The following is a 27,381-nucleotide window of genomic DNA, read 5'->3' on the forward strand; positions in this document are numbered from 1 at the left end:
TAAACAACAACACCCTAAACCAGGCATCCCCAAACTCGGCCCTCCAGTTGTTTTGGGACTACAGTTCCCATCACCCCTGACCACTGGTCCTGCCAGCTAGGGATGATGGGAGTTGTAGTCCCAAAACATCTGGAGGGCCAAGTTTGGGGGTGCCTGCCCAAAACAGTCTCAGGAATAAACCAGAACAAATAAAAACAGCCAGATGAAAACTTTAGTAAACATCCGTGTTTTTTGCCAGCCACCTGAAACATTACAGTGATGGGCGCCTGAGGTCCCTCACCTGGTTGGAAATAACTTTATAGTCCTGGTTGTCACCAGCCGTGCTTCATGGAGTTGAGGCATCTGGAGCAGGACTTCAGATGCTGACTGCAGCATATGAGGAGAAACACACAGGAAAGTAGGCCTCCTTCCAAGGGTACAGCTATTTGTTTAGGCGGATCAGAGAACCCATTTAAAACCAGCAGCAGAAGTGTTTTTGAGAAACATTTCCCGGCTATTGCAAACGTAAGGAGGTCATGTGTGTGTTCTGAATTGCAGCAGGGGCTACTCTTCCCCAAGCAGATTCATGTTCGACTGGGATGATTTATTTTTAAAACAACCCTAACAGGTTTCCCCTGTTATTGTGAAGTGATTATGCTTCACATTGTTACACCTGTGGTTCTCTGCATCACAAGGTGAGAGAGATAATTTATTACGGTCGGAGACTAGCTTATAAAACACACTTGGGGGTACAGTCACAGAAGGAAAACAAACAATTAAAACATTGTACAACAATAAATTTAACAACAATGTACAACAGTAAACTACCGCAGGGAGCTGACCCAGAGTCACTCATAGAACCGAGTTTGGGGATTTTCTTTACGAACTAGTTTGAGTTGGGCGATGGTCTGCGCCTACAGATCTGTACACAGAATCTGGCGACCATCCAGGTCGTCTTCTGATCTTTGCTCAGAGGAAAAGGTCAAATTTTTGCTTTTCCGGGAGGTCCGCAAGCCTCACCAGGAGGGGATCAATGGTCTTACTACGTGCCTGTTCATAAAAGGGACATCTAAAGAACAAGTGCTCTGGGCTTCCTATCTCCTCCAATGAACGGCACAAAGTCTGAGCATATGGGACTTTTAGGCTCCTTCCAGGACCGGTGAGGGCAGGGCCGAGCTTCTGGCGAGCGTAAAGGCCCTTCTTGCATTTTTAGATACAAGAAAGAAGAGATATGCTGCCGGTGCGGCTATATATCTCTTGATTTCTCCAGTTTTATCACAAGGTGGCAGAATACTGTTCTTCAGCTTTAGCACCTCTTGTACGTCCGACGTCAAAATATATTGGAATATAACTGCATGCCCGGAAACCTCCTGCTTATCCACCTGCCAGACGATCGGTGCGTTTCCTCGCCACAATGGCATAACAAACTCTTGCTGCCTGGTTGGTTTTTGTAGTTGTGGTTGTTTGCAACTGAGAAGATACATATTTATTTATTTTCTGCTTCAGGTGGACACAGTAAGTCAGAACTGCACAGCTAAAAGTGCACAGCTAAAAGCTCCGCTTGAGTTTCCCATGAAATCGACGGGAGGTGCACTTAAGTAATTCATCCGATTCCCCTTAGGACTTAAATGGCCTAAATAAATAAATACCGTATTTTTTGCACCATAACACTCACTTTTTTCCTCCTAGAAAGTAAGGGGAAATGTCTGTGCGTGTTATGGAGGAAATGCCTATGGGTGGCATGCCTACGGATTTTCCTCCTCTAAAAACTACGTGCGTGTTATGGTCGGGTGCGTGTTATAGAGCGAAAAATACGGTAATAATAATAATGGATTGTGCCTCTCAAGACTGGGTTATCCAGGCACTCTTTATTTTTCTAAACTAGGAGGACTTGTGTGATAATGACCTGCAGTAGATTTTGATTGTAGATCTCTCTTAATGTTAACCTGTGACATTATGTGGTACTACTGTATAATATTATGAGCAGTGAAGTCTTGAAGCATATATAAAATAGTTGCGAGATGTAAAATAGATAAAAGTTTATGTAAAATAATCAGTTTACATTTTTGTGTCTACACTAGGATGCTTTTGCAACTGTCATCTAATTTTGAGTGGATGCTCAAATAAAAAGGGGGTTTTAATCTTGTTCTTTTTACTTTAAAAGTCTGTTTTTTAAAATAAACGTCTGCTGTTGGATGACTCTATCAGCCCCAGCCCAGCCAGCATAGCCCAAGTGATCAGGGAGGATGGGAGTTGTAGTCCCAACATTATCTGGAAGGCCAGAGATTCCCCACCCCTGAATTAAATAAAGGTTTTTACTATATGAAAAATGAGGCAGTCTGTGGAGCTGAACTTTAAATTGATTTGTGGAGCCTCTCCTTCAGTAGGTGGTAGGTAAAACGTGCCTCTTGCCTCACCAGCTTTTATCAACCTTACAGCTGGGAGCAATAGCTAAAATACAGTGTGTTCCATACTATTGTTAACATTAAATGGATTTGAATGGATTGCTGAAATAAGCTACTAACCCGCTCTGCCAGCAATGCCAAAGCTGTAGTTTTATAGCCATTTTACAGAGAAGCAAGTTCCATTGTGCTCTTCTGAGGTAACGAGCAGAATCCAGTCCCTTGTAAATGTTGTGAAAAAATATGTTGTGAATATATATATATATCTATATACACACCAAATCAAAACAAACTTACAAGTTTGGGGGCCTTGTTTTAATTCAACAAGAATTTGCCGCAGGTGTCGGGGGTCGCTCCAAAAGGGTTGTTTTGCACAAAACACTTCTCATTTGGAAAGTGTATTTTTTTTTTTTACTCTTAAGTTGCATACAGGTCCACTGCTAGTTTATGGCATGTTTAAAGGATGTATGTGTATTTCAGTGATAGAATAATCAGCTTTTCATAGTACTTGAACAATGTTATGATGCAATATAAATACTTGCTGTGCAATCCTATATTTGTCTACTCAGAAGTCCTATTGAATGAATGGGCGGGGCTTCTAGGTAAATAAAGAATACGATTGCAGCCTTAAGCTCAGTTACTAATAGTTTTCACCCTGGGCAAGGTAGCTGTGGATAAATTTCTTAACTTGCTGTGATTTTTTATTTTAATGAATTTGACACTGGGTTAACATACGTACCGAATAGCAATACCGTCATTTGCACTTTCTTCTAAGGAGAATGTTTAAAGCACTATTAAAATATTGAGATGTATTTTCTACACTGTCTAATGTGTTACCTAGAGCTATTATCATTTGAAATATTTTTTTAATACTATGTTTACATTTGTATTGAGCTTAAGCACAGTAATGCCATGTAGCATACGGAAGATAATGTTTAATGTTCTTATTTATGGATAAAATTAAAACTATGCTAATTTTTCTGCCGGTGCGTTTTCACTTCTTCAGCTTTTCATGAGGCGTTTCTTACAACCCAGGACCAGATCACTTGTTCCAAGAGGAACCCAAAGCCACAACCACACCCTTACGTTTAACTACATTTAAAGCTGGTGGCTTCCCACAAAGAATTCTGGGAGATGCAGTTCTGCTCTTTAATAATCAGGCCCTGCTTGCGTCAACCAAGGCATTTATGTGGCTGAATCTCAATGTGTGGCTTGAACCAAGATAGAACTATGAGCCACAGCCTTCCAAGCAGTATGCAGTGAGTTCCTGAGATATGTACCCACTAACAGGAATACGGTTATGAGTGTAGGATCTTCCATGCAGAAATTCAGCAGCATTTAATAAAATAAAAAAGGCATCCAAGACAGGTTTCTCACCCCTTTATTAAGACAGCTTGCAAGGGTACATGGAATTAAAAAGTATGGGGGAAGAGAATCAACCATTGGTATTTATTTAGAAAAAAAAAGTAAAAGTTCTGTTCATTCATACAGAACAGTAGTAGAACAAGGGGAAATGAAAAGTGCCCATCAAACAACAAAATTAAATTTTCACATTTACTCATGCAAGCAGCAGAGGATTTTTATACAGTGGCGATGGGAATGATTACGGTATAGGCTTCCATTGTGGCATGAAAATGACACAGAAGAGCGTCCATGATGAAAATAAATTAAATAATTTAGCAACTATGAATGAAACATTTGCAAGACATACATTTTTTACATCATTGTCAGAACAGTAAACAAGAGAAAAAGACAATAAATTCACTGCAACAAAGTAAGGCAACTTATTTGAGAACGGCTGTTATGGTTAAGTGTTATATGCACAATAAGCTGGCAGAATGTTTGCCTGCAATGGAATCAAAAAGTATTTTTCAATTACAATTTGGTCTTTTAGACTATTCAAAACCAGAGTTAAAATGCCAACTTTGCCATTACATGGGAAAATACGAAATATTCCCTATTTCCCATTAATGTGAATATTAATATGTACTGTATATTAAAACTTCCCCACCTACAAAACTTTAAAAAATCCTTTTGTAATGATTGAACCTTAAGCTAACAAGCTGTACAGTTACTCGAAACTATTGCTTGAAATGTATTAACAACCAAAGCCGAAGATAATATTTAAATTTGTTGCGATTACAGAAGAAATTCTGTCCACATTTATTTGTCAGCGTCTTGTGGAGGAACTTTACCCATAATACATTGGATTATTATTTTTTTAGGAATGTGTTCACAATAAAAACAGTAATAGATGCAGCCATTTGATCTATGTAGATCAAATAACATTATTTGAATGGACATTGCTATGACGATCAACACACAAACTTAGGAACAGCTTTTTGAAATTTTGAAAACAAAGTGACGTATTCTGTAAAGCATATATTAATTGCAGCCTGTTATAAAAAACAAATTTCATGACGTACTCTCAGCTTTAATGAACTGTTGACCAGTTATAAGAGAGTTTAGTCCAGGAGACATAATTACACTTTGATAAATTGTCCGCCTGGAAAGTAGTTATCAGACTTGAAACTCTGATTGCAAAAACCATTTCTTTGATCCACCATCTAGCCTCCCATGAAGGAACATCATCATGACCTGTTTCCAATGTAGTACTGAACAATGGTTTAGTATAGAGGTGCGTAACCTGTGGCCACTCCAGATGCTGAACTACAACTCCCATCATTCCCTAACCATTGGCCACACTGCTCCAGCAGGTCAAAGGTCAGCTACCTGTGGCTTAGTGATACTTCAAAGAGAAGTACTGGGTTTACACTCCCTTTCCCTGACCTCCAGCACAACTGCAAATTAGCCAGCTCATCCTAGGAAGGTAATGAAGAGTTTTGAAGTATGGTTTATGGAAACAAAACCAACATCAAACCATGGTTTAGGATCCCAGTGTGTCAACAAACCGTTGATTAAATTAACCAGAAATACTCTCCCTGCCCTGGTTGATTTAGAGACACAAAAGATTTAAGATTAGTTTAAAACAGAAAGTGGGTGATTATGATGTTTTAGCCGGAGAGATAATGGGGAGGGGGAAATTTAAAAGCCCACAGCTCACTTCCAACTCTTTCACAAAAAATGAGTTTAGCATTATGTTCCCAAACTGAAGTAGCCCATTATTTGCTATGAGAACAAAGCAGCAATGGGTTAAAGTACCATCAATCTACTTTATCCATCACAATGAACAGGACAAGAAATACTAAATGACTGCCTAAACCAGGCGTCCTCAAACTCAGCTCTCCAGAGGTTTTTGGCCTACAACTCCCACGATCCCTAGCTAGCAGGACCAGTGGTCAGGGATGATGGGAAATGTAGTCTCAAAAAACATCTGGAGGGCCAAGTTTGAGGAAGCCTGGCCTAGACCTTCCTACGGCACGAGACCAGTTATTTTCTACAGTGCTGCATACCAAAAGCATCCATTTCAAACTTATTTTCATGTTGCCATTTCCTGCGCAAAAAGGTGCTCTTCAAAGATGGAGCACCTTTGAGACCTGTGTAGAGTTAGGATTTGTGGTCCAATGTACACTTGGCAAACTTTCTGAACGCTGATCAGTTGCACGAACGTCAGAGTTAAACAAATGCTCACAATTTTCCTGACCATTTGCCATGTCTCAAAACATCTTTTTGGTGTGTGGGAGGGAGAGAAATATTGTTAAGTAGACCAAGGAAAATGTTTGCTGCAGATGTCTTTCTAATTTTACCAAAGTTCGGAATATGGCCATTGCTTTTTGGAATTAGGAAACCTCAAGTCACTGCATTCTAGGCATGATAGTAGAAAGAAAACTTAAGTGGATTATCACCTCTCAATTAAGGCATCTTGTTTTTCACCTGCCTCCTCAATCCTGCGCTGCTTTTTCTAGCCTTTCCATTTAGCGCAGGTAAGCAATCTGATCTTCAGCTCTCTTATCTCCCAAGTTTTATAGTCTTAACTCAGCAAGGTTAAGGTTTATTATACTGTACTTCATTTGAATTAGAATGAAAAGGAGTGTCCCTTTTTAATGGCACAGTGCGTTAAGGTTCACAACCCCTGAATCCTCTTTTGGAAATTACAGTGATGCCTCGCAAGACGAAATTAATCTGTTCCTCAAGTCTCTTCGTCTTGCGGTTTTTTCGTCTTGCGAAGCACGGCTATTAGCGGCTTAACGGCTATTAGCGGCTTTAAGAAAAAGGAAAAAAACTCGCAAGAACTCGCAAGACGTTTTGTCTTGCGAAGCAAGCCCATAGGGAAATTCGTCTAGCGAAGCGACGCAAAAACCCTAAAAACCCTTTCGTCTTGCGCGTTTTTCATTTTGCGAGGCATTCGTCTTGCGGGGCACCACTGTATAACCGACAGCCAAACATGGCCTATCAGTAGAAAGGCTCAATTAGAAATACATTTTGACCTACCACTAAATTTATATTATTATTTTTTACTTAACCTAAACGCATTCAGTTCAGTTTTATTGATATATGCACTATTTACAGAGCATGAATGCATGAATATTTGGAAGGTTGAATGAGCCATGTTTGAATCCTTAAGCAATAGAAATTTTAATCTCGGTACGAGCACTTGAAAAATATTCAAAACCTATTTTAAGGGCTGCTTCACACATTAAAGTAGCAGACATCTAAAAATTTAGCACGTAGCTTCTTTTAATTCTGTAATGGGCAGGGTGACAACCTTCTCCCCTGCCCCATCATAACTCCACCATTCTGTGCACAACTGGCACCAGGATATGGTATAACTGGGGTTGGGATGAAGATGTGCACCCACTTCACATTAGAGGACTAAATATGCTAAATTAGCAACCTTTTTCAGCCATGGGCCGGTCCACCGTCCCTCAGACCATACGGTGGGCCAGACTATATTTTTTTGGGGGAAATGAACAAATTCCTATGCCCCACAAATAACCCAGAGATGCATTTTAAATAAAAGGACACATTCTAATGTAAAAACACACAGATTCCCGGGCCGTCCGTGGGCCGGATTGAGAAGGCGATTCAGCCGCATCCGGCCCCCAGGCCTTAGGTAGCCTACCCTTGTGCTAAATCCTTAATCCCTATTTTCAATAGCAATCCATGAGGCAGCCCAGAGGAATATCTCAAAGAATTTAAGGAACACTGGCTCAGTGGTGTAGCTAGGATTCACACATGCCGTCGGTCAAATACTTAAGGTTTTGTCATTTCAATGGATGTTGGCAGTAACGGTTGCCTGAATTCCCTGCATGCTGAAAGAAAGGTACAATGTCCACAGCATTTGCAAATAGTAACAAATCAGGATTTACTCTTACATTATTTAAGCAGCAGTACAATTAGAAGGACGAACGCGTTATTAGCCTTAATCTGCTTGGTCAGTGACATCTAGCAGGGTTGTAGACAATCAACTTCAATGGCAAAGAGACAGCACAGGGCTGGGGAACCTGTGGCCTGCCAGATATTGTTGGACTCTGAACTCCTATCTGTTCCAGCCAGCATGGCCAATGGTCAGGGATGATGAGAGTAGTCCAACATCTGGAGGTTGATGGGTTCCCTACCTTCCAATAGATTCATGTGGCTTATTAGCTACCGCAAAGCAGAACACAACTGGCAAGCAACGAGAAAGGCGATCTGGTCCTTATACTTCCCTCGTGGGTTTAGTGGAATGGTGCTTTAAAAATGTCCACGGAAATACACGCAAGGAATGAAAAATATATGGGGTGGAACGCATTATGCCATTTCGGCTTACCATACAGAATGATCCCCCCGGCTGTTCCTGGGGTTCTCCTGATCACCCACAGCACCATTTTGGGGGGTTGGGGTGGGGAAAGCCCTGTTGCACAAGCAAAAGCCCATGTGCAGGAGTTCTGTTGATGAGATTCATTAGTTGAATGAATCCTCCCCATGGCCAATTAATTACCAAGTTTAATGGTTGGGGAAGGAAAATGCTACAGAATATCTTCAAGGAATGGATATTGCATTGTACTATCACTGAACTTGAAAATGATTTGGCCTGTTAAGAGATTGTTGCCTTCTGAACAGGATGAAGTTCTCTTATTTTAGTATTATATTGCACCCAGGGCTACACATCGCACTGCACCCCAAAGCGCACTAAGGATTACATGATTGAGAAGGTTCAGTGAGAAAAATAAGTAAAAAAGGTCTAGCTACCCAGTGGCCCACCTGGCTTTATAGTTTTTCATTTGATTGACAGGGGCCAATTGTAGAATTGGCACCATTCCGTGTTAAGAGGACCACAGATAATATCCAAAACCAGAAATATTATTGTCCAATTTGTTGAAACTCGATACATTAAGGCACACTTAAAACTAGACTTAAGAGCCAAAAAATTCAGAACCCCTCTTCCTTTCCTTAAAGAAATAAGGAAATAGCCTCTTGCTTTACCTAACCAGCAATTTTCTATCTCCCCATAAAGTTTTTAGCAGTCCTATGTATTAAGTGCTAACGTTAAAAGAGGTCAGTCTTTTCATTTTGTGCTAAATGAGACCATTTAAGCAACATGAACCATGTATTAATGATGGGGATTTATAACATTTCCAGGACATACAGTCAAAACACTGGAAGCTTCTATTCCTACAAATCTAAAAAGGCAGGGAAAGCATTTTGCTTTAATGTAATAAATGCAGACTTGTGTGGCACAGAAACTGCTGATGCTTTTATTTACAGGGTTTCTCTCAAACCTATGATTTTCCTGTAGTGGGATATACTGAGCTGTTTCACTAAGCCATAGTTTATTAGAAACTTTTGCTTTAAGATAAATGAGCAGTGTGCTGGCGGCACACTCCTCAGACATTTCCACAGCACTCCTCCCCTGCTTCTATACAGCAGACAGTTGGGCCATTTGAACTAAGGCTCGTGGGTTTGTTTCCTCTAAAACAAACCATAAGCAGTGTGGAGGAAACAAACCATGAACCCAAAGTTTGGTGGACACGACACACCAGACTCTGGCTCATTCATCCATGGCATGGAAGCAGGAGAATAAGAGCACCATGGGAACACTAAACCAGAGTTTGTTTTAAACTCCGATTTAATGTGATGTGTCAACTAGGCCACCACGTCAAACCTGCTTGCTTCTAGAGCAAAACTCTTGTAATGCACTTGCCTAGGAATAAAATGGAAGAGTTGTCCAGTTGTTTCAGTTACCTTCAGTTCTGAATGGCACTCAATACAGAGCAAGAGATACTTTAGATGATTTTCTTACAGTCCAGGATATGTACTAAAAAATATAAATTGCAACCAAGAGCATACGCTTTAACTGAAACACTTAGGTTAAGACATGAGGCCAAGATATATAATCTTTTAAAGGCAAAGCGTTACTGCCATGTAACCATTTGTGAATTATTTGTTATACTTTTCTTTTTCAAAAAGATGGGGTCACAATAATCAAGTACAACATCTCTTTAACCAGAAACTTGGCTCAGCCTGTATTTTCTCTCCAGCATGAGACCAACAAAATATGTATCTCTGGACACTGCTGCGTGCTCTAGAGCAGTGTTTCCCAACCTTGTGCCTCCAGCTGTTTTTGGACTACAGTTCCCATCATCCCTTGCCACTGGTCTTGCTAGTCAGGGATGATGGGAGTTGTAGTTCAAAAACAGCTGGAGGCACAAGGTTGGGAAACACTGCTCTAGAGCAGTGTTTCCCAACCTTGGGCCTCCAGCTGTTTTTGGACTACAATTCCCATCATCCCTTGCCACTGGTCTTGCTAGTCAGGGATGATGGGAGTTGTAGTTCAAAAACAGCTGGAGGCACAAGGTTGGGAAACACTGCTCTAGAGATCACCAATTTTTAAGTCGTAAGAAAGGGAAATCAGTTTTAGGTCAACACAAGCAACATCAACACTAATTACTGACAATGAGCCCTGAAATGTAGTTAAATGGAATTGAATTTTAAAAATTGAAAAGCCATGCACACTAGATATCTAGAGATACATTTTCCATATGGATATTGCTGTATAAAGGATTGATGTGCCAAAATAATATCAACTTGATCAAGTAAATCAAGCACTAAGCTTGAGCTCTAGTAGGAGTGGTAAATTTCCATCTAGAAAACTTCATTCATGGATTGGATATCTGCATATTCCTCGAGATACAATTATGTATTTCTCTGCATAGAAATTTTCTTGTCTGAGACGATTTCTTCTTTTTCTGAGGTCTTATGGTAAGCTTTGCTGCAGCAATCTACAAATATGCCACTATTGTAAACTTTTACAATCAAGTCTGAAAACAGCAGACGGTGAAAATACAGGAGTAGCCCCAGTATGTTGAGTTTATTTCAAGGCCACACTGTTGCAGTATCTGGAACGGTTTATGAGGAGTACAATGAACACTGGACCTTTTGAGTTTGTGCAGTACAACCTCTAAAGCTGCCTTAATACTTGCCCTAAATTGACATCTGGGTTAATTTTTCAGTGTTTTTATATAAACTGAGGAATTGCACAAAAGCCATCCCACCAGAACTGTCAATGTTAAGAACTGAAATGTTATCGCTACTTTGATCTCAGTCACGCCAGCTGCCAAGTTTTTAATAAAGTTTGGTGGTTTTGAACTATGGACTTTTTCTATTGGCCATTTTCTGAAGCCCTTTAATGCTTGCTTGAAAATCCTACGTGGAAGAACGTCCAACACAGGCAGCTATCATTTAACCACCAAATGAACTCGGATACTGCAAAGCTTAACAAAATCTGACCATACAGTTGGTAGCCAAACACAAGTGTATTTAGTTGTTTAACTCACCTTAAATCAATTGTACAAAGTCTTTGCTGATATTTTCATTTTTATTTTCTCGAAACCTTAATACTGGAAGTCTGAACACACTGTAATCTCTCTGCACTGATGGAAAAAACTCTTTGCATCAAAGAACTTCATTTTTAGCAGATGGCACTTGGTTGTGGCCCTGGGTCAATGTCTTCTGACCCAATGGGAAATTAACATTCAGCACAAGGCTATAAGACTGACACAACTAGATGCAAGCTAATAGCCTGGAGGGGGGGTTTTGGAGCAAAATTTGATCAGCGCTGCAGGATTCGGACAGCTAAACTAAGAATAATATTCCAATTCTGATTTCTAGGCTCATTTCTCAGAGGCTGTAGTGCATACTGAACTCTCAGCGTGTGTTAGAGGTTGCCTTAAACAAGGAAATCACCAGGTGCTTCTGAAAGAAACACCTAGGCTTCAAACTCTGCCTCAGTGAGACAGTTCATCATTCTTACAATTAAAGACATTTATAGCAAGACAGCGGCCCTTTGGTTCCAGTTGATATAAAACAGTGTTGTAATAATGCCAGAAAGGTAGGAAATAATTCAGTTTTGTGATGCTTTGCACTTCAGCTGAAATTTGGCAATCCAAGGAGGGCACCAACTGCTCCAAAGTATCCCTGTATTTGAAAGAAGATTTTTCACAATTCAAGTTTTGACTACCACATTAAAGTTGGCCTTTTTCAAAACAGGCAGAAGCACATGACAAAAATCTCTTGCCTTTTCCTAATGGATACCTGGACAAATTAGGAAGGAGAAATACAGCCACAGTATAGTCAATCTACTGATAATACTCTGGATAAACTAACTTCTATAGCCTTTGCACTGACCCCACCTATGTTTTGCTCCCTTCTCTCCCTTTCCCAGCCTGTGAATGGCAGCTGGAACATTGCCCCATGAACAACCTTCTCAGCTTTGCCCACAAGATACGATTATGGGGCGTGTGCACAGCATATTGTTTACCTCCCTGCAACTTAAAGAGTGAGGAACAAAGGCTAAAAAGGAGGGAAACATACTATTGAGCATACTTTCTATAGCACTGCATTGAGCTGGATCAGACAGCCTTCTCAAAATTGCCTAAACATCCCTACTCTCCACTGTAGTTTTGGAGAAAATCGTGCATGGGCAAGTAAGTCATGGGGAGAGCTTTGTCTGGTGGTAATTATTGAGGCAAAGAGGGAGCCTGACAACTGCTAATTTTGAAGCTCTAGTGAGGAGAGGGGAGAATTGACTGAAAATGCAGTATCTGAGCTGCAAAGGCACTAACTCGTGACTGTCAAGCACTCCTACGGTACCTGACAAGTAAGACAGCAATCCAAGATTTATTATTTCTGAAAGATTAACACGTGTAGGTACAACCATGCCATTTACTACTCCAATACTTTCATTAAGGTACTTGTTTGTTTTTCCCAGATAACTGAAATACTTGGGGGACAATCCAGCAAATCATTTCTACGCACCAGTAATGTCAATGGAAGAGATTTCAAGCTCTCCTATTGACACCAGTCATGCTTTAAAGTGATCAGCTTTGGCTGGATTGCACCCATTATGCGCATTCAGTTCATTAACCAAAACATAAAAGTGAATGGAGAAATTCAAAGAAAAACCCAGGAATGCAACCGTCTGTCCTATTCAGGAACAGTATTTTTCTTTAAAATGTAATCCTGCTTCCCCAAAACGGTTCATGGCATACAATCTCTCTTACCTTCCAACAACTCAGGTGGGGGGAAAAAACATTTCTAGAGCTACACATCTTCCAAATCACGACTGAAGAAAACCATTACAAATAAATTTAAAATTATGGCATTTGTACTGGAAGATAAAGGTTGTCTGGTTCTATATTCAATAGCTGTGGTCATACATACCTCATGTTCTAGGAACAAAGCCTTCAACTGGCCTTTGGACCAGTAATCCAGTGCATATGCCAAAAGCTTCATCGACAACGTATTCACACGTAAAAAGTTACCAACAAAGACAACACGGTTTATCTTCTAAAGAAAAACAACAACAAGAGTTTCCTCAGTGGGATATAATCAAAAGCAACACAAGTTTTCACTGGGAGGCAAGAATGACTAGCAGCACAATCCTATGTATGAATGAATTCTATGCATGAATTCATGAGTAAGTCCCGCTGGGTTTATTCCCAGTTAAGTGTGAAAATGCTCGTGGAGTCAATTAACATTAACAAAATTTGTATAACTAACATTTAGGTAACATTTAGATACTTAATTTAACCACACTCCAATCCTGGACAGTTTGTAAAGTTATGTGTGCTTCAAAAACCCATAAACTATAAATAAATTTATGCATTAAGCATTGCGTAAATTGCCAGAAAGTTGGGGCCAGATATCTCCTTCTGTGAATGTATAGATCCTGCTGGGGCAGCGGTTCTCAACCTGTGGGTCCCCAGATGTTGTTGGACTGCAACTCCCATCATCCCTGAACTCTGGCCTTGCTAGCTAGGGATGATGGGAGTTGTAGTTCAACAACATCTGGGGACCCACAGGTTAAGAAAGGCTGCGCTGGGGGAAAGGCTACATTCACTAATTCGACCTCCCCGCTCCCGCAAACCCTCTTTCTGGAAGACCACCCCCCTGCATATTTTCAGTAGGGACAAGGGGTTGCAGGGGCAAATTGGTTCAAGTTGCCTACCCCACCTTCTGTCACTAAGGGTGGTCTGAAGTGGAACTCCGTTCAGCTGGTACAAGTCTGGATCAAGTGTGGAACCTGAATATCACATGACTTCTGACCCCAAGCCCATCCAATGTTAAGCTCATCAGCACCTACTCCCCCACCTTTTGATGTTAGGTAAGTGGCAACCGAAAAAGGTGGATTTTCATACAGTTTTGCTTGTGGACTTTTCCTTTCCAGGGAGGCTCAGCTAGCACCAAACCTGATGTTCCTCCAGCACAAAGCAAAGACCATTTTATTTGCCCAAGCTTCCAACATCTCATCTAGCTCGTTTTCAATCTGGTACCTCTGTACCATCATAGAGCTGGAAGGGGACCCTGAGGATCATCTAGTCCAACCCAAATATGCACCTGTCCCATACAGGGATCAAACCTGCAACCCTGGCATTATCAGCACCACACTCTAATCAACTGAGCTATGCATGGGGGGGAAAAGAACACATAAGATTCATAGAATGATAGAGTCGCTCTTCTAGGCATTTTATATAATTGTTATCAGTGTAACATGGTAGCTATGTGAATGCAAGGGAACAATGGTCAACCAAAGTCATTTGAAGTTGTAAGCAAGGTCCAGGCTAGCTAACGTATACCACAGCAACAGGTATTGGCAACTTAAACGGGTTGATTTGTATATGCCACTATATTCTTCATCCTAGGCGAGAAGAACAAATTCTTATTTGGATCAAGCAAGCATAATACAATTGAACCAAGCCACTACTGACAGAAGCTGCACTTTGTGCCTTCATAGCCCTGTACAATGCTGCTTGATCCATATGCAACAAGGCAGCACTGTAAAGAAGCCGAAGGCAGCAAGCAATATTCCAGATGAGCAACTGCTCTTCCGTATTTCCACAAGTTTGCATCTGAAACAGATGGGATGTTTCAGATAGCAGCAAAGACAGAAGTGTGTTCTCACAAAAAAAGGAAGAAGAACTCAGTAAGGTACATATTTTATATTTAAGCCTTATTATAAAAATAAAAGCTTATAATAAAATGTTCAAAGACCTGAAGACTTTTGATTTAAATAGTGCTTATCAACTTAAATCTCCAAACAGAGAAAAAGGCAGATCCTGAACAGCCACCTCTGATTTGTGAGAGAAAGAGCCTGTTAGTTTTCACACTATTCCAATCTGGATTTTAAATGCATTGCAGTCTCTGCTGTTCCTGCCCAGCAAAGCTTACCTCATTTACAGCACACATCCGTGCTATAGAACCGATATTATTGGTGATAGTAACCAGGGTAGCTCTAGCCAGGTCTTCCTTACTAACAGATTCCCGCTTTTCCTTGTAGATCATATTCCCGAAGCTAGAAAGAGAGATGCCATAACGTTAGATAATCTTCTGTTAAAAATATAATTTCTATGCTGGTCTTTCTTTCACTTAGGCACGGATCTCTTGCTGGGGCTGACAAGTTGTGGTCTCTTCCAACTCTATGATTCTAAGTGCAGAAACACGGCTAATAATATACAACTGTGCTTGCTGACTGCCCAAGGCCCTTCACCTTTCCCAGAAGAACCTAGGCAGCCTTTCATCGCTCCAAGAGTTGAAGGACTCAGGTCAAACTGCGAGGAAAGAGCAACAGTGTTTAAGGCCAAGTCCAACTGCATTGTGTTAGCAGACACCACTTTCCGTTTCGATGGCTTGAGGTTGGCAGATTAGCTACCGAACAGGATGTGTCTCATGTGTAATTAGAACAAAGAGTACAAACCAGACACAACTGCCTAGTTTAATTCTTTGTTATTATGCAGGCATGAGCCATATTTTGGAAGCTCATGCACTACAGGCATGCACCATATGGGTGTCTTAAATTGGTTTCACTGCATCAATGTACGTAGGCTAAAATTTAAGTATCAATACTTTAACCTAACTAAACCACTGTGTGCAGTGCACAGAATAAATCTGGAGGTGGGGCAGGGAAGCTCTGTTCTCCAAGTGGCAAATACTAAGTTGGATACAATTTGTGTTTCCTCTTATGCATCTGTAAATAAATAGATTAAGTAAACAAATCACATTTTTAAATTCCTTATTAGGTGTTCTAATTAAAAATCAATGGGTTGTAGCCAATTAAGTTCTACTCAATTAAATCAATGGTCCTAAGTTAGTCATGTCAGCTGTTTTCAGCGTATGACTAACATTGGAACAACCCATCTTTTTAAAGGCCTCTTAAATCCAGCAAAAATTTTTATGGTGCTGTGTACTCTCCTACAACACCTACCTAGATGCCACTGCCCACCCTGGCAAGCCAAACCGTTCATAATCTCCTCCATAAATATCCCGGACTAGCTTGTCGGCATGTGTACTTTCCCCTTTAGATGCCATTTCTAGAGCTTCTTCGAAACTTTCACATCCAGTCAGCAAGCTGCACAAGCCAAGAAAGGTCCCACCACCTAGGCTGGTGTGAAAAAAGAAAGAAAACACATTGGCTTGTAAATCACATATTTAAAATTAACAATTTTAATTCTAGACATCTTACCTGTGCAACTCATGAAATAAACTGAATAAGTTCAACTGACTACAATCTACATAAGGACTTAGGCAAAACACATTCCTAGTGAACAATGAGCTGTTCATTTTTAGTTGTTGCCCACCATATCATGAAAGTTCTTGGTGGGCAGTATTAAAAAAATCAGGAACAGCAACACCAACCAAAACAATTATTATGGAACCCAACTCAAGCATTTATCTTTTGAGGTGCCTCTCCCAGCCAAGGAAGCTGAAATGATGTTTAGGGTAACCACAAATATCCTGTCAACTAGGAGTAAGTTATTGTAATTGTGACTGTAGCAAGAGCCATCAGCAGCTGGATAGTCCTAATAAAAACAGAATAAATCTTCCCAAATCCTGGTATTTTCTTCCTTTCTTTTAAAAAATATTCCATTTTTTTTACCAAGCTGCCTATAATATAATAAAAAATGTTAAGTTATTTTGTGAAGATGGTTAACCAAAAAATGAAAATGTAACTCTTAAGACAGGAAAGCTAAACACACTGCAAAATAGAAATATGAATGGCAATTTCTTCAATGATGTGTATGCATTTGAAAGAGACCCATGAACACAGATTTATCATTTCATTTAATAGCTTGTTCTGGCATTCTTTAAATTCTCTACCTTGTTCCAGTTACTCTCTTATAGTTGTCTCTGGAATGGACAGCTAAAATACTGACTCCTGAACCAATGTTTACAACCAGCAACGGGTATGGATCATCCAGGTTAAAAGGCATCTTTTGGCATCTTTCAGGTTCTGATGCGTTTTCAAAATAGTAGCACTCTGCCTGGCCATTAAAACTGACAGAATCTATGTACAGCAAGCCTTTGACAAGGCAGTCAAGTTCATCCAGTTTGTGCAGCTGGAGGTCTCCAATCTGCAAAATTGCAAAAGAGACATTATTATGGCTTCTTCTCATCACAAAATGGTATCAGCTTAAGACAAATTCACTCAGATGCAGGTTATAAAAAACTACAGTTGCTACACAAGCAGATGAATTAGTTATTGTGTCTTTAGAATGATAACATACCAGCATTTTCAAAATAATCAAGCCAGTAAGTAGTAAGAAACCCACAAAACTCCTAGACTTTCATCAGCTTCTCTATTTCTGGCATATATATTAACAGTAGTTTTCATTTCCCATGAATATTTCAAAACAGCTTCTCAAAATTAGCTTCTCAAACTCGTTTTCTCTCTTTTGTCGTTTTTTTTAATCCAAATCAAAGGATGAGGCATTGTGAATTAAGAAAATGCAAGGCCCACAGAACTCTTTTGCAGGCTACATGCACTCGATTTCTACTTGCAGACCATTTTTGACAACACTTTAAATAAAACTTTAAGACTCGGCTAACTCCACCTACACTCACTGTCAAAAGATTGGATGAGAAAGGAAGTCATCATACATCCACTATTTAAGTATAATCTTCACTGCTATTCCAGAACTACCCAGGAAAGGACTGACCTTAATTCTTTTATAAAAATGGTAGAGTCATTGTTCTTAAGGGGTTAGATGTCTACAGACAGAAGTAGGCAATTTATGAGAATAGACAAGACATAGCAAGGAAGTGTGGCCCACATATTACATGCACCCAGGACTGAAAAAAATCCCAAGTATGCAAAACATTTCTGGTTGTTTTACAACAGTGCATACAAATATTGGGTTCTGGGGGCTCCTATCAAAGGAAAACGAGAGAAGAATGCTAACTGTCAACAGTGCAAAGGCGAAAAATCTATGTGCTCCAATTTTGTCCATGATATAGCACAACTTTCTGGTCTATATCAGAGGAAGAGGAGCTTGTTAGTAACTGATTCTGAATTAATGCCGTTATTAATGCAGTTATGAGGAAAACAAAGGACTATTTTGAAAGCAGATGTAGAGGTAGGACAAAAATTGTTTCCAGCGTGTTGTCACTGCCATGCATGCAAAGATCTTACACAAACAGGTCCAAAGTACCAATTCAGAAGTATCCTGACCCATCAGATCTTTGCCTATGATAGCAACGGCAATGCTTTCAGAGACTTATTACTTAATCACCACAGACTATAATGTACTTCAAGAACAGATTATGTAACAGAGGATGCAACAGAACTACCTACTGTGCGAAAATCTTCTTCAAACTTATAGGCACCACCGCCAGTGGCACAGAGCACCGTATGCAGCGTTGAGAAGTTTTTACTTCTTCCCATTTGAATAAAAGTAGGCAGATCATGGGTTGGGAATCGGATAAAGTGCAAGTTTCCCTTTCGCCCAAAAAGTATCAAGTCCTTGAGTTCAAGGTGGACATCCCGGATACCAGTGGACCCATAGGCTACGTTTGATGTCAAATATTTGCGAATACTTTTCAAGCTTTCAACTTCTTCCTGCTCTTCTTCTGCAGTGATATCGATAGGTTCAAAATATGCAAGTTTCACGAGGGTTCCTCCAATGTCCATACCAAACCATGGGAAAGCTGTGGTGAAACAAAGTTACTTGTTAGAGAATCATATGCATATGAAAATTGAGAATGAACATCTTCTCGGTTGCCAGCACCTTAACAGTCTCTCTTCTGTCTTTCTAAGCAAGTAGCAAAAACTGCTTGACATCATAAGAAATGTGGAACAGATCACTCCTATGTATCCTCTTTTGTTAGCACATTTGAGCCAGTAATGACAGACCAACTGCATGCTACAAACAACCGAAAGGCTAATCACAATCCAAACATGGATTTCTTAAAAATTGAATTATACCACTTGGAAAGTAGACTTTTCCAGATGTGAAAAGAGTGAAAAACACTCTTTTCACAGCTGATTTACTTTGTGAGTCAAAATGTTTGTAAATCATGCTGATTTCTTTTTTAGAAAGGCAGAACAGAAGTCAAGTAAATAAGATAACTTTGCTCTTAACCCTACTATGTAGTAAACAGAAATGTGAATTCTTTATAAGGACTGGTGGGGGGGGGGACGACGACTTCTAAGAATAGCATCCATAAGGTTAAATAATCTGCTGCTATGTCAATCCAAACATTTATAGGTCCCTGAAAAGCTACTATTTTCAATCTTACACACACTTACTTGGAAGCAAGTCCCATTGAACTGTCCTTCTGAGAACAGTTATGTAAATATGCAATTTAATATATATTAATATATATCCCTATATTGTATAGGCTTAACCATTACTTCAACATACTTCCCACTTGGAAGATTTTTCAGAAACCCTTTAGGTAGCTTCCTCCTCACCTTGCAATTATAAAACTGCAATCCCTGCTCCCTTAAAGTACTTGGACATAAGCAACTTGTTTATAACTCTTCAGCATTGGATAATAAAAGATTGACTAAGGACATCCAGTAATCTTTGAACCTTGGTTGTTCCTGACAACAAGATAGCTATAACTTTTAGCCATAAAGATGAACACTCACATTTACTTGTGGTTAGTTATTAAGTCCATATTAATGTTTTGTGGGTGGGCAATATCTTTTTATAAAATAGCTGCTTATGAGACATGAAGGCATGTCTTATGAGACATGAAGGCGGTTTTCTTTGAAGTATTTTCTTCAGAACAGCAGTGGGGAAGCTGTGGTAGCAGTTTCCTCACAAAGGTTGCGTTACAGATGCCAACAATGTATGAAACTCTTTTTTGCAAAAGACTTTTGTACTAGATTTATCATGGGTCGAGACCTCATGACGCTCAATTTAGGGTATCGAGTCTTCTTTAGCATTCTCCCCACTGTCATCAATGAAGCAATTCAGGAAGTTTAGTCCATACACTGGAAAATTCTTTATGAAACACAGCTGCATGCATGCAGTAAAGCAGAAAAGGGAAATTTCAACATGCCAGTGTTTACAGACTATGGCTTGCACCCACTGTAACTCTAAGTAGCCATCTCCCACTCTCCTTGCCCAACACATCCCTTACATCTCTTCTGGGGGTTCCACCAATGCTCCAGAATAGATCTGGGGAGGGCAGGGGCACAGAGAAGAGGGAAAGTCCCCCTGCGCAAGTGTAAATTCTTGTGCTGTTGGGACAGTTACTTAGTATGACATTGGATACAAGCCTATGAGTTGTAGCCAATTAAACTGTACTCAATAATAGAACCATTGAAATGAATGGGCCTAAGTTAGTGAGGGTCATTTCAATGGGTCTAACTTCAGAATGACCAACCACATGGGTTGTATCCTAGGGCGGAATTATCAGAAACAGCCAGCATCCCTGCTACTTATGGTAGCTCTCTGCGCCATTACCCTATTGTTGTGGAGTATTCTGCAACCCACGTAAGCAGGTTTTCAGGGCGAGTAGGAGAACTGTTGAAAATCAGGTTTCCAGACATACCCAATCAGAAGAGGTGCCACATTTAGCATATATTGCCACTAGAGAGCAGTGGGTTTTATGGAATGCTGACACTGCCTAATGTCACCATCAGATACAACCCACTGCTTCTTAGTGAGCAAAAACGTCAGCTAATGGAAAGCAGCACCTGCAAATCTGGTGGAACCAGAAATTATTTCTGTCGTGCAGCTGTGCTCACAGGAATATGAGCATAGGCTTAATTTGAAGAATACAAATTCATATGTAACATTAGGTGATTATTTCTACATATGCAAAGTGTGTAATAGCCAAGCAAGTGCTAAGCAGTGGTTAAGTCTTTTGAGACAAGGATTATGAATCTAGACAAATGTCACAGGAAATGTAGTAAAATCTTCACTGGCAACTCAGACATGGCTGCCTGATGTTAGATTACTTATGTGGCAATTCTAAGTACTTACTAGGCAGCAAGACTTACTAAACTAAATGGGACATGTACAGAATTGAGCTATCTGCCAGGTATACGTCTGCGTTTAAATAAATGGCGTTTCCGTGCGCTCTGGCTTCCGTCATGGTGTTCTGTTGCGCCATAAGTGGTTTAGTCATGCTGGCCACATGACTTGGAAAGCTGTCTGTTGACAAACACCAGCTCCCTTGGCCTGAAGTGAGATGAGCGCTGAACCCCATTGTCACCTTTGACTGGACTTAACTGTCCAGGGGTCTTTGACATTACCTTTTTTTTTTTACCTTAAAGGCAAAGGGACCCCTGACCATTAGGTCCAGTCGTGGCCGACTCTGGGGTTGCAGTGCTCCTCTCGCTTTGCTGGGTCATCTCGTACAGCTTCCGGGTCATGTGGCCAGCATGACTAAGCCGCTTCTGGCGAACCGGAACAGCGAACCAAAATGTCGTTTACCTTCCTGCCGGTACTGGCACTTTGACATGCTTTCGAACTGCTAGGTTGGCAGGAGCAGGGACCGAGCAACAGGAGCTCACCCCATTGTGGGGATTCGAACCACCGACCTTCTGATCGGCAAGTCCTAGGCTCTTTGGTTTAACCCACAGCGCCACCCGCGTCCCTTTTTTACCTTACCTGTGCTTAAATAATTTGTCAGGCAGGAAATGTATGCTTACAGAAATAAAAATAAGTTCAAGATGCATTCCTATAAATGTTAAATGAATTGTTCTTGTTGTTCTTATTAAACATTTGGTGTGTTTTGTTGCTTACTTTGGAGCACAGCCCCCTCAACTTTTGTTACAACACTCAGAATGCAGGAAAGTGTAAACCTAACTATGTTCACATATAACCATGAACAAAAGTATGAGCTGCTTACCAGTGGTCTATAAATCTGCTGGAAAGCATTTTATGAGTAGAGTAATTGTCAAAAGGAACAACAGAAAGAGTGAGTGACAATTAACATTTAACCTCCCTTTTGTGCAAAGTCACCATGGCAGTTGGCACTTTCTTGGAGCTTTTTTTTTTTATTCATTAATGTGACACTGGACATTTGAGAAACAAACATTGTATAAGTTCAGTTAGCAAAGAAAAAAAAACCAAAGAGTAAGATTTGTATAAGAAAGCTCTTGCAACTATTTAGAAAGAGTCTGCTTCTATTAAGTTTACTGGATACAATTTCCCATTTTACTAAGTTATCCAGTTTAAATTCCAGACTCCTACAGTATTTTCCTTCCAGGATCAAAGGGCAAGAGGCATATGCCACATCTGCAAGAATTTTGCAAGACTATCTTTTATTTTGGTAGTGTTTACAGTTGACTATCTCCTATATATTATTATAAAACACTGGTAAATGCAATCACATGTTCCTAAAATGTAATTTCTTATACTTCTCTCATGCCACTATTTAAAAAACAGCAGTTTCTTAGAAAACATGTATCAAAATTAAAAGGAACCAATTGCCTACCCTTGGGGCCCTACTGCACATGCCATTCAGGGCAAAAGGTAAAAAGGGTAGGTGGGTAAAACACTCCTTTGTTAAACTACCGGTAAGTCCAGCGTGGCTTTAAGAAAATTCATTGCTTGTTAGACTGCAGTCCTATGTATCCCTATGTCAGGAATAACACAAGTGGGACTTACTTCCAAGAATGCATGCGTGTGACTGAACAGCTTATTTGTTGTTGTTTTTTAAGTGCTCCCCAAAGTCTGTCACAGTATGACTTAAACAGGAATGTGCTAATAACTGCACAGGAACTTAATCCTAGCTTCTACTGCGATGTCACTGAGAAGATTTGTATTATTAAAGTTCCTTATAGGACTATATGAAATAATATATTAAGCAACTAAAATAATTCACAATATTAAAAAATGATCTTCTATGAAAAAATCTGTTTCCAATTTTCACAATCACACACCCACTGAAAACATGTAAACTTTAATTTACTATTTCCTCAAGCTGCAACAGAGGGAGAGAATGAAAGCAGGGCCACCCCAGGGCCTTTATTGAGACCTCTTCCTGTGCTCTTACCATTCCAGCTAACAAGAGCTTTGGAACCAGTGCCTGAGTTGGCTTTCTTTCCTCTTCCCTGCCAATCACTTTTGTGACATATATTTTAAATTGGCTGTTGGCCATTGGCCTGAGGGCAGAGTATTGATATTTAGGCAGAGTAGGAGGGAAATGTACCAAATAACTATGTAGCAGTTCAAACATCACATCATATTTTAAAGAGGACTACTGTAGGGAAAGTATGACAAAAGCACATAGGTCAGAGACAGCATCATATACAGACCCAATTCACTGGAACACTATTTGATGGCAGTTTCCTAGCACACACACCACGTGAACACAAAACAAAACAGAAATGTGTGCAGGTATCAGACAGGACAACCTGCACATCATTTCCACATTTTGATAGACTGGAGTGTTTCCTACAGAGAAAATGCATAATGTGTAAATGTGGTGCGGACACAGCCATCCCTTACTACTCACTGAAACCCAGTCAAGTTCTTAACAATAACGGAAAAGCAAACTTCACCGCATTGGCTCCCCGCTCCTTCTACCAATCTCAACCCAAGCATGTGCCTCTGGCTACCAAAACACCACAGGTGCAAAACCCAACACCGACTGGCTTATTTTTGCCAAGCAAAGCGGCGTGGCACTTCCCCCCCTGGTTTGACCACCCCCGGCTTTTCGTTTTAAAAAGCGAGCCGACACCTGCTCAAGCCCCGGAGAAGAGAAGGGAAGGAGGGGTTGGCAGGAAGAGGGAAATCTTACACGGCTTCTTGGCATCTTTGATCTTCATGACTCCGCCGCGGCGCTCCCGGCGGCGGCACCTCCGCTCGAGCCCCGTCGCGGGCTTCCCGTGCCTTGGGTGATGCCCCCGGAGGAAGAGGAGAGGCGGCGGCGGCGGGGCTGGCGGCTCGATGTTACGCTCTCCGGAGAGAGGCGAGGGCGCGCGCCGGCCTGACAGGAGGCGCTCCGAGGGCGGGGAGGGGAAGGCGAGAGGAGGGAGGAGGAGGAGGAGGCCGACGCTCGCTCGGCTGAGGGGACCCGGGGGGAGGCCAGGCGGGGCCGGCGGGGTTGTTAACGCCCTTCCCGCGAGCGGCTCATGGGGCTGCGCTGCCGCTGGGTGGCCCCTCAGGGAGAAAGAGGAGGAGGCGGGACCCGCCGCCGCCGCGCCAGCCCCACCCACACACTCGGCACCACCGCCACTTCACCGGCCGCCGCCGCCGCCCCCCCACCTCCTCCCCTTCACTAGACGCCCGCTAACATAAAGCAACGGCCGGCCGCCGGGCGGTGGGTGGGGCTGGGGCTCCGGAGGCTCCGGAGAGGGCCGCGCTGACGATGCCACAACGCCGCCCGCCTCCTCCTCCCTCTCCCTCCACCCGAGGCACGGGACCCGCGCAAGGGCAGCTGGGAAAGGAGAAAGGAGGCGGGGTCGGTGGCTCCGAACTTCTCCGGCCTACGCCTCCCAGAGCGCACCGCGAGGTCCCTCCCGCTCCTGGGCCACTCTGCGCTCGCTAAGCATGCCGGGAGCTTTCGTAGTTCCGAGGGTCGGAAAGGGAGGCCATTTTCTCGCGGAGGCTTTTTTCCCCCCCACAGCGTAAAGCGGGATCGGTGGAACGCTCCCTACAACTCCCCCTCCCACCCTCGCTTTTACCTTCGCCGCAAGAAACACGCCACTCACCCCACAGCGAACCAGCCAATGGCAAGCGAGGATTTCCCTGCTCCACCTCCCCTCGCCTCTAGGTGTGATTCTGTTGGCGGAAAGCGCCTCCTAGTGGTCACGCTTGATAGGCGGTGGGGGGCGGTGGCGCGCATTCGCGGGGCGGGGCGGGCTGGGGGTCAAATTGAGTTTATTTTTTCTCGGAAGGTAACGAAGTAAAAGTCGGTTGAAATAAAAAGGGTATTCTTCGTTTGCATGATGTCTTCTTCTTTTGCAAGGAACGCCTCCTAAGCCACCATCAAACTCACTGTCGAAGGCAGTGATTCTCTAAATACCAGTAGTCTGGAATTCACGTGTACTGTAGTAGGGAAAGTGCTGCTGCGCTCGTGTCCTGCTTATGGTCTTCGCATGAGCCCCGACAGATCGAACCGAAGGTCCTTCTAGTCCAGCGCCCTGTTTGCAATAGCCAGACAGGAATCCCTCAGGCAGGACGCGAGTGCAATTTCACTCCCCTGCCTGTGATCTTCAGCAATTGAGCATTCACAGATCCTTGTGATTTTGAACTCAGAATCCACCTCTCACCCATAGCCTAAAACCCATGTCACGTCTGCACTCGTGGGCTGAAGCGATTGCAGGGGGAAGTATGCCGGAGTTGACATACACATACCGGCACAGCTAATTCGCTATAGCTGTGGTTTTTATGTTCCAAAGCCATGCTCAATTAACCTATGTTTAATATAACACACACACGCAAGCCAGTCCGGGTCAGATTTGCAGCCTTCATCTGTGTAATCTAGTGCTGTGCGATGTAGTCCACGTCCTTCACAGTTCCTCTGTGAAAGAGGCTTTGATTTTTCTGCCCCATTTTTGTGGCGCTTGACCATTTCCTTAGAATTTCTGCCGGTGTGTGATTTTAAGGTCACCTTATCACCGCAAGGCACCCAAGGGTGGCATGTACGTTTTCCATTTCCAGCAAATGTTTCTACAGCACTCTGCAGCCTCTCTGGCTGTTCATGGGTCCAGGATTTGAAAAAAGACACATGGGCGGAGTTGCTTCATAATTCCCTCCCTTGGGGTTTAAACAGGACACCTGGGAAGGCTGCAGTGTATGGTGAAAGGATTTGTAGAGTGATCTTTAGAATATATTCTAATCTTGTGAACTGACCCTATTTTTATATATTAGATTTATATACTGTCCTTCATCATAAGATCTCAGGGCGGTTCACAAAGTAAAAATACAGGATAAAAAACATGAACAGAAGTAAAACAGCAAAACTATAACCTGTCCTCATGTTGCCACCCTCCAGACCTCATGTGGAGGAGACACACAAAGGACCCGAGATGTTTGGATCAAGGGTGGTATTTAAATTTAATAAATAAATGAATGAGATACCCCTTGGCCACCTCACACACAAAAAAAATTCACTCCAGCAAAACCCCTGCACTTCACCCATGAGACTTTCATTGACATCTTCCTCGCCTTTGATAGCTTTGGAATGCAATTTATTTTTGAGTTAATTGATGGAAGATGGTTGAGAGAAAAATGCAGGAGAAATTTTGGGCACAGCATTACTTGTACAGTCAGTTGTATCCAAGTTCACTGAAAGCAATGGGCATAGGTTGCCATCCCTTTGTACCTGTGTGGCATATTTGGAATTTTGAGAAAGTGCAGCGTTTCCAGTCACAAAATGGCTGCAGTGGAAGTCTAGCTTAACACAAAATGGCTGCCACATCTGAAAGAGAAGCAAAAGCGAAGAGACCACAATATGGAGTGAGCACGCCCCCATCAAGTCAGCCACTGTTGTACTCATTCACACTCTTTGCATCTCTCCTCTGTTCAGAATGAATGGGAGTGCAATCCTGACACCCATTGAAAGGCGACCATGTTTAAGGGGCATGTCCAATTGACAAAAAGGAACTGGGCAGAAAGAGCAAATGGCCTCTCCTCCACTGTGGATTTTTGAGGGGACATTTTATGGGAAGTGCCGTGGGTACCATAATAGGTACCGATGGGCTCACTGGCATGTTTAAATGGAGTAATTGTTAACAAAACGAAGTGTTGCCTTCTGCATAGTCAATATAAGGCAATTACCGGTAGCAGTCCTATGTAATTTCTACTGTAATGCTCTCTCGATAAAAATTGAGTTTTTGGGAGGTATACATAGGTTTGATTTTAATGAGGGGCTACAGACAAGGGACTGGGGAAGCTGTGGCCCCCCAGATGTTGTTGGACAAGCCTCATGAGCCACAACCTGTATTGCCGAAGATCAAGAATGATGGGAGTTGTGGTCCAACAACGCTGCTAAAAGGCAACAAGTTTCCCAGCCCTGGGTCAGGTTATATGATTTCACTGCAAAAGGTAGTTCTTTTATTTATCAAGAAATGACATTGTACAGAAAGATAGAAATATTCTGAGGGAAACTACAAATAATTTACTCAAATGAGGCCTCAAAATATTCAAATATTTAACACTCAAATATTAGGTAACGACATTAGGGTGGTCATTAGATTTGGGGCAAGGTGTCACCAGTATCGTGATGACATCCAGCTCTATTTCTTTGTTAAACATCTGAATCAGGAGCAGCTGTGCATATTGGCTGGTGCCCGAACTACAGTGGTGCCTCGCAAGACGAAATTAATTCGTTCTGCGAGTTTCTTCGTCTTGCGGATTTTTCGTCTTGCACGCCA

The 27,381-nt window shown here is 41.8% G+C and overlaps 1 protein-coding gene and 2 long non-coding RNA genes across 4 annotated transcripts in view; 1 reads left to right on the forward strand and 2 right to left on the reverse strand.

The window, feature by feature from the left end:
- Positions 1 to 4,056, forward strand: part of LOC309365493 — a 78,506-nt gene extending 74,450 nt beyond the window's left edge. The window contains exon 2 of the long non-coding RNA XR_014166200.1: positions 2,593 to 4,056. This is a non-coding gene — a long non-coding RNA (uncharacterized lncRNA). The remainder of the gene's footprint in view (positions 1 to 2,592) is intronic.
- LOC309364956 (pantothenate kinase 3) overlaps positions 1 to 24,421 on the reverse strand; it is a 31,400-nt gene extending 6,979 nt beyond the window's left edge. Inside the window, exons 1-7 of one of the 2 annotated variants that reach the window (XM_081903005.1) lie at positions 23,802 to 24,416; positions 18,391 to 18,743; positions 16,917 to 17,170; positions 16,024 to 16,200; positions 14,991 to 15,114; positions 12,984 to 13,109; positions 10,614 to 11,738 (exon numbers count right to left, since the gene is read on the reverse strand). In XM_081903005.1, coding sequence (XP_081759131.1) covers positions 11,688 to 11,738; positions 12,984 to 13,109; positions 14,991 to 15,114; positions 16,024 to 16,200; positions 16,917 to 17,170; positions 18,391 to 18,743; positions 23,802 to 23,829 — 1,113 coding nt within the window. In that variant the 5' untranslated portion in view covers positions 23,830 to 24,416 and the 3' untranslated portion in view covers positions 10,614 to 11,687. Of the gene's footprint in view, positions 1 to 10,613; positions 11,739 to 12,983; positions 13,110 to 14,990; positions 15,115 to 16,023; positions 16,201 to 16,916; positions 17,171 to 18,390; positions 18,744 to 23,801 lie in introns of those variants that run through there. The other variant, XM_081903004.1, reaches the window with a different exon arrangement.
- LOC309365295 lies at positions 3,747 to 6,430 on the reverse strand. The gene is made up of 2 exons (XR_014165975.1): positions 5,879 to 6,430; positions 3,747 to 5,835 (listed from the first exon to the last, which is right to left on the reverse strand). It is a non-coding gene; the product is annotated as an uncharacterized lncRNA (long non-coding RNA).
- Positions 24,422 to 27,381: the final 2,960 nt, after the last annotated feature.

Source organism: Podarcis melisellensis, assembly GCF_964234715.1.
Source record: "Podarcis melisellensis genome assembly, chromosome: 2".
NCBI classification, from domain to species: Eukaryota; Metazoa; Chordata; class Lepidosauria; order Squamata; family Lacertidae; genus Podarcis; species Podarcis melisellensis.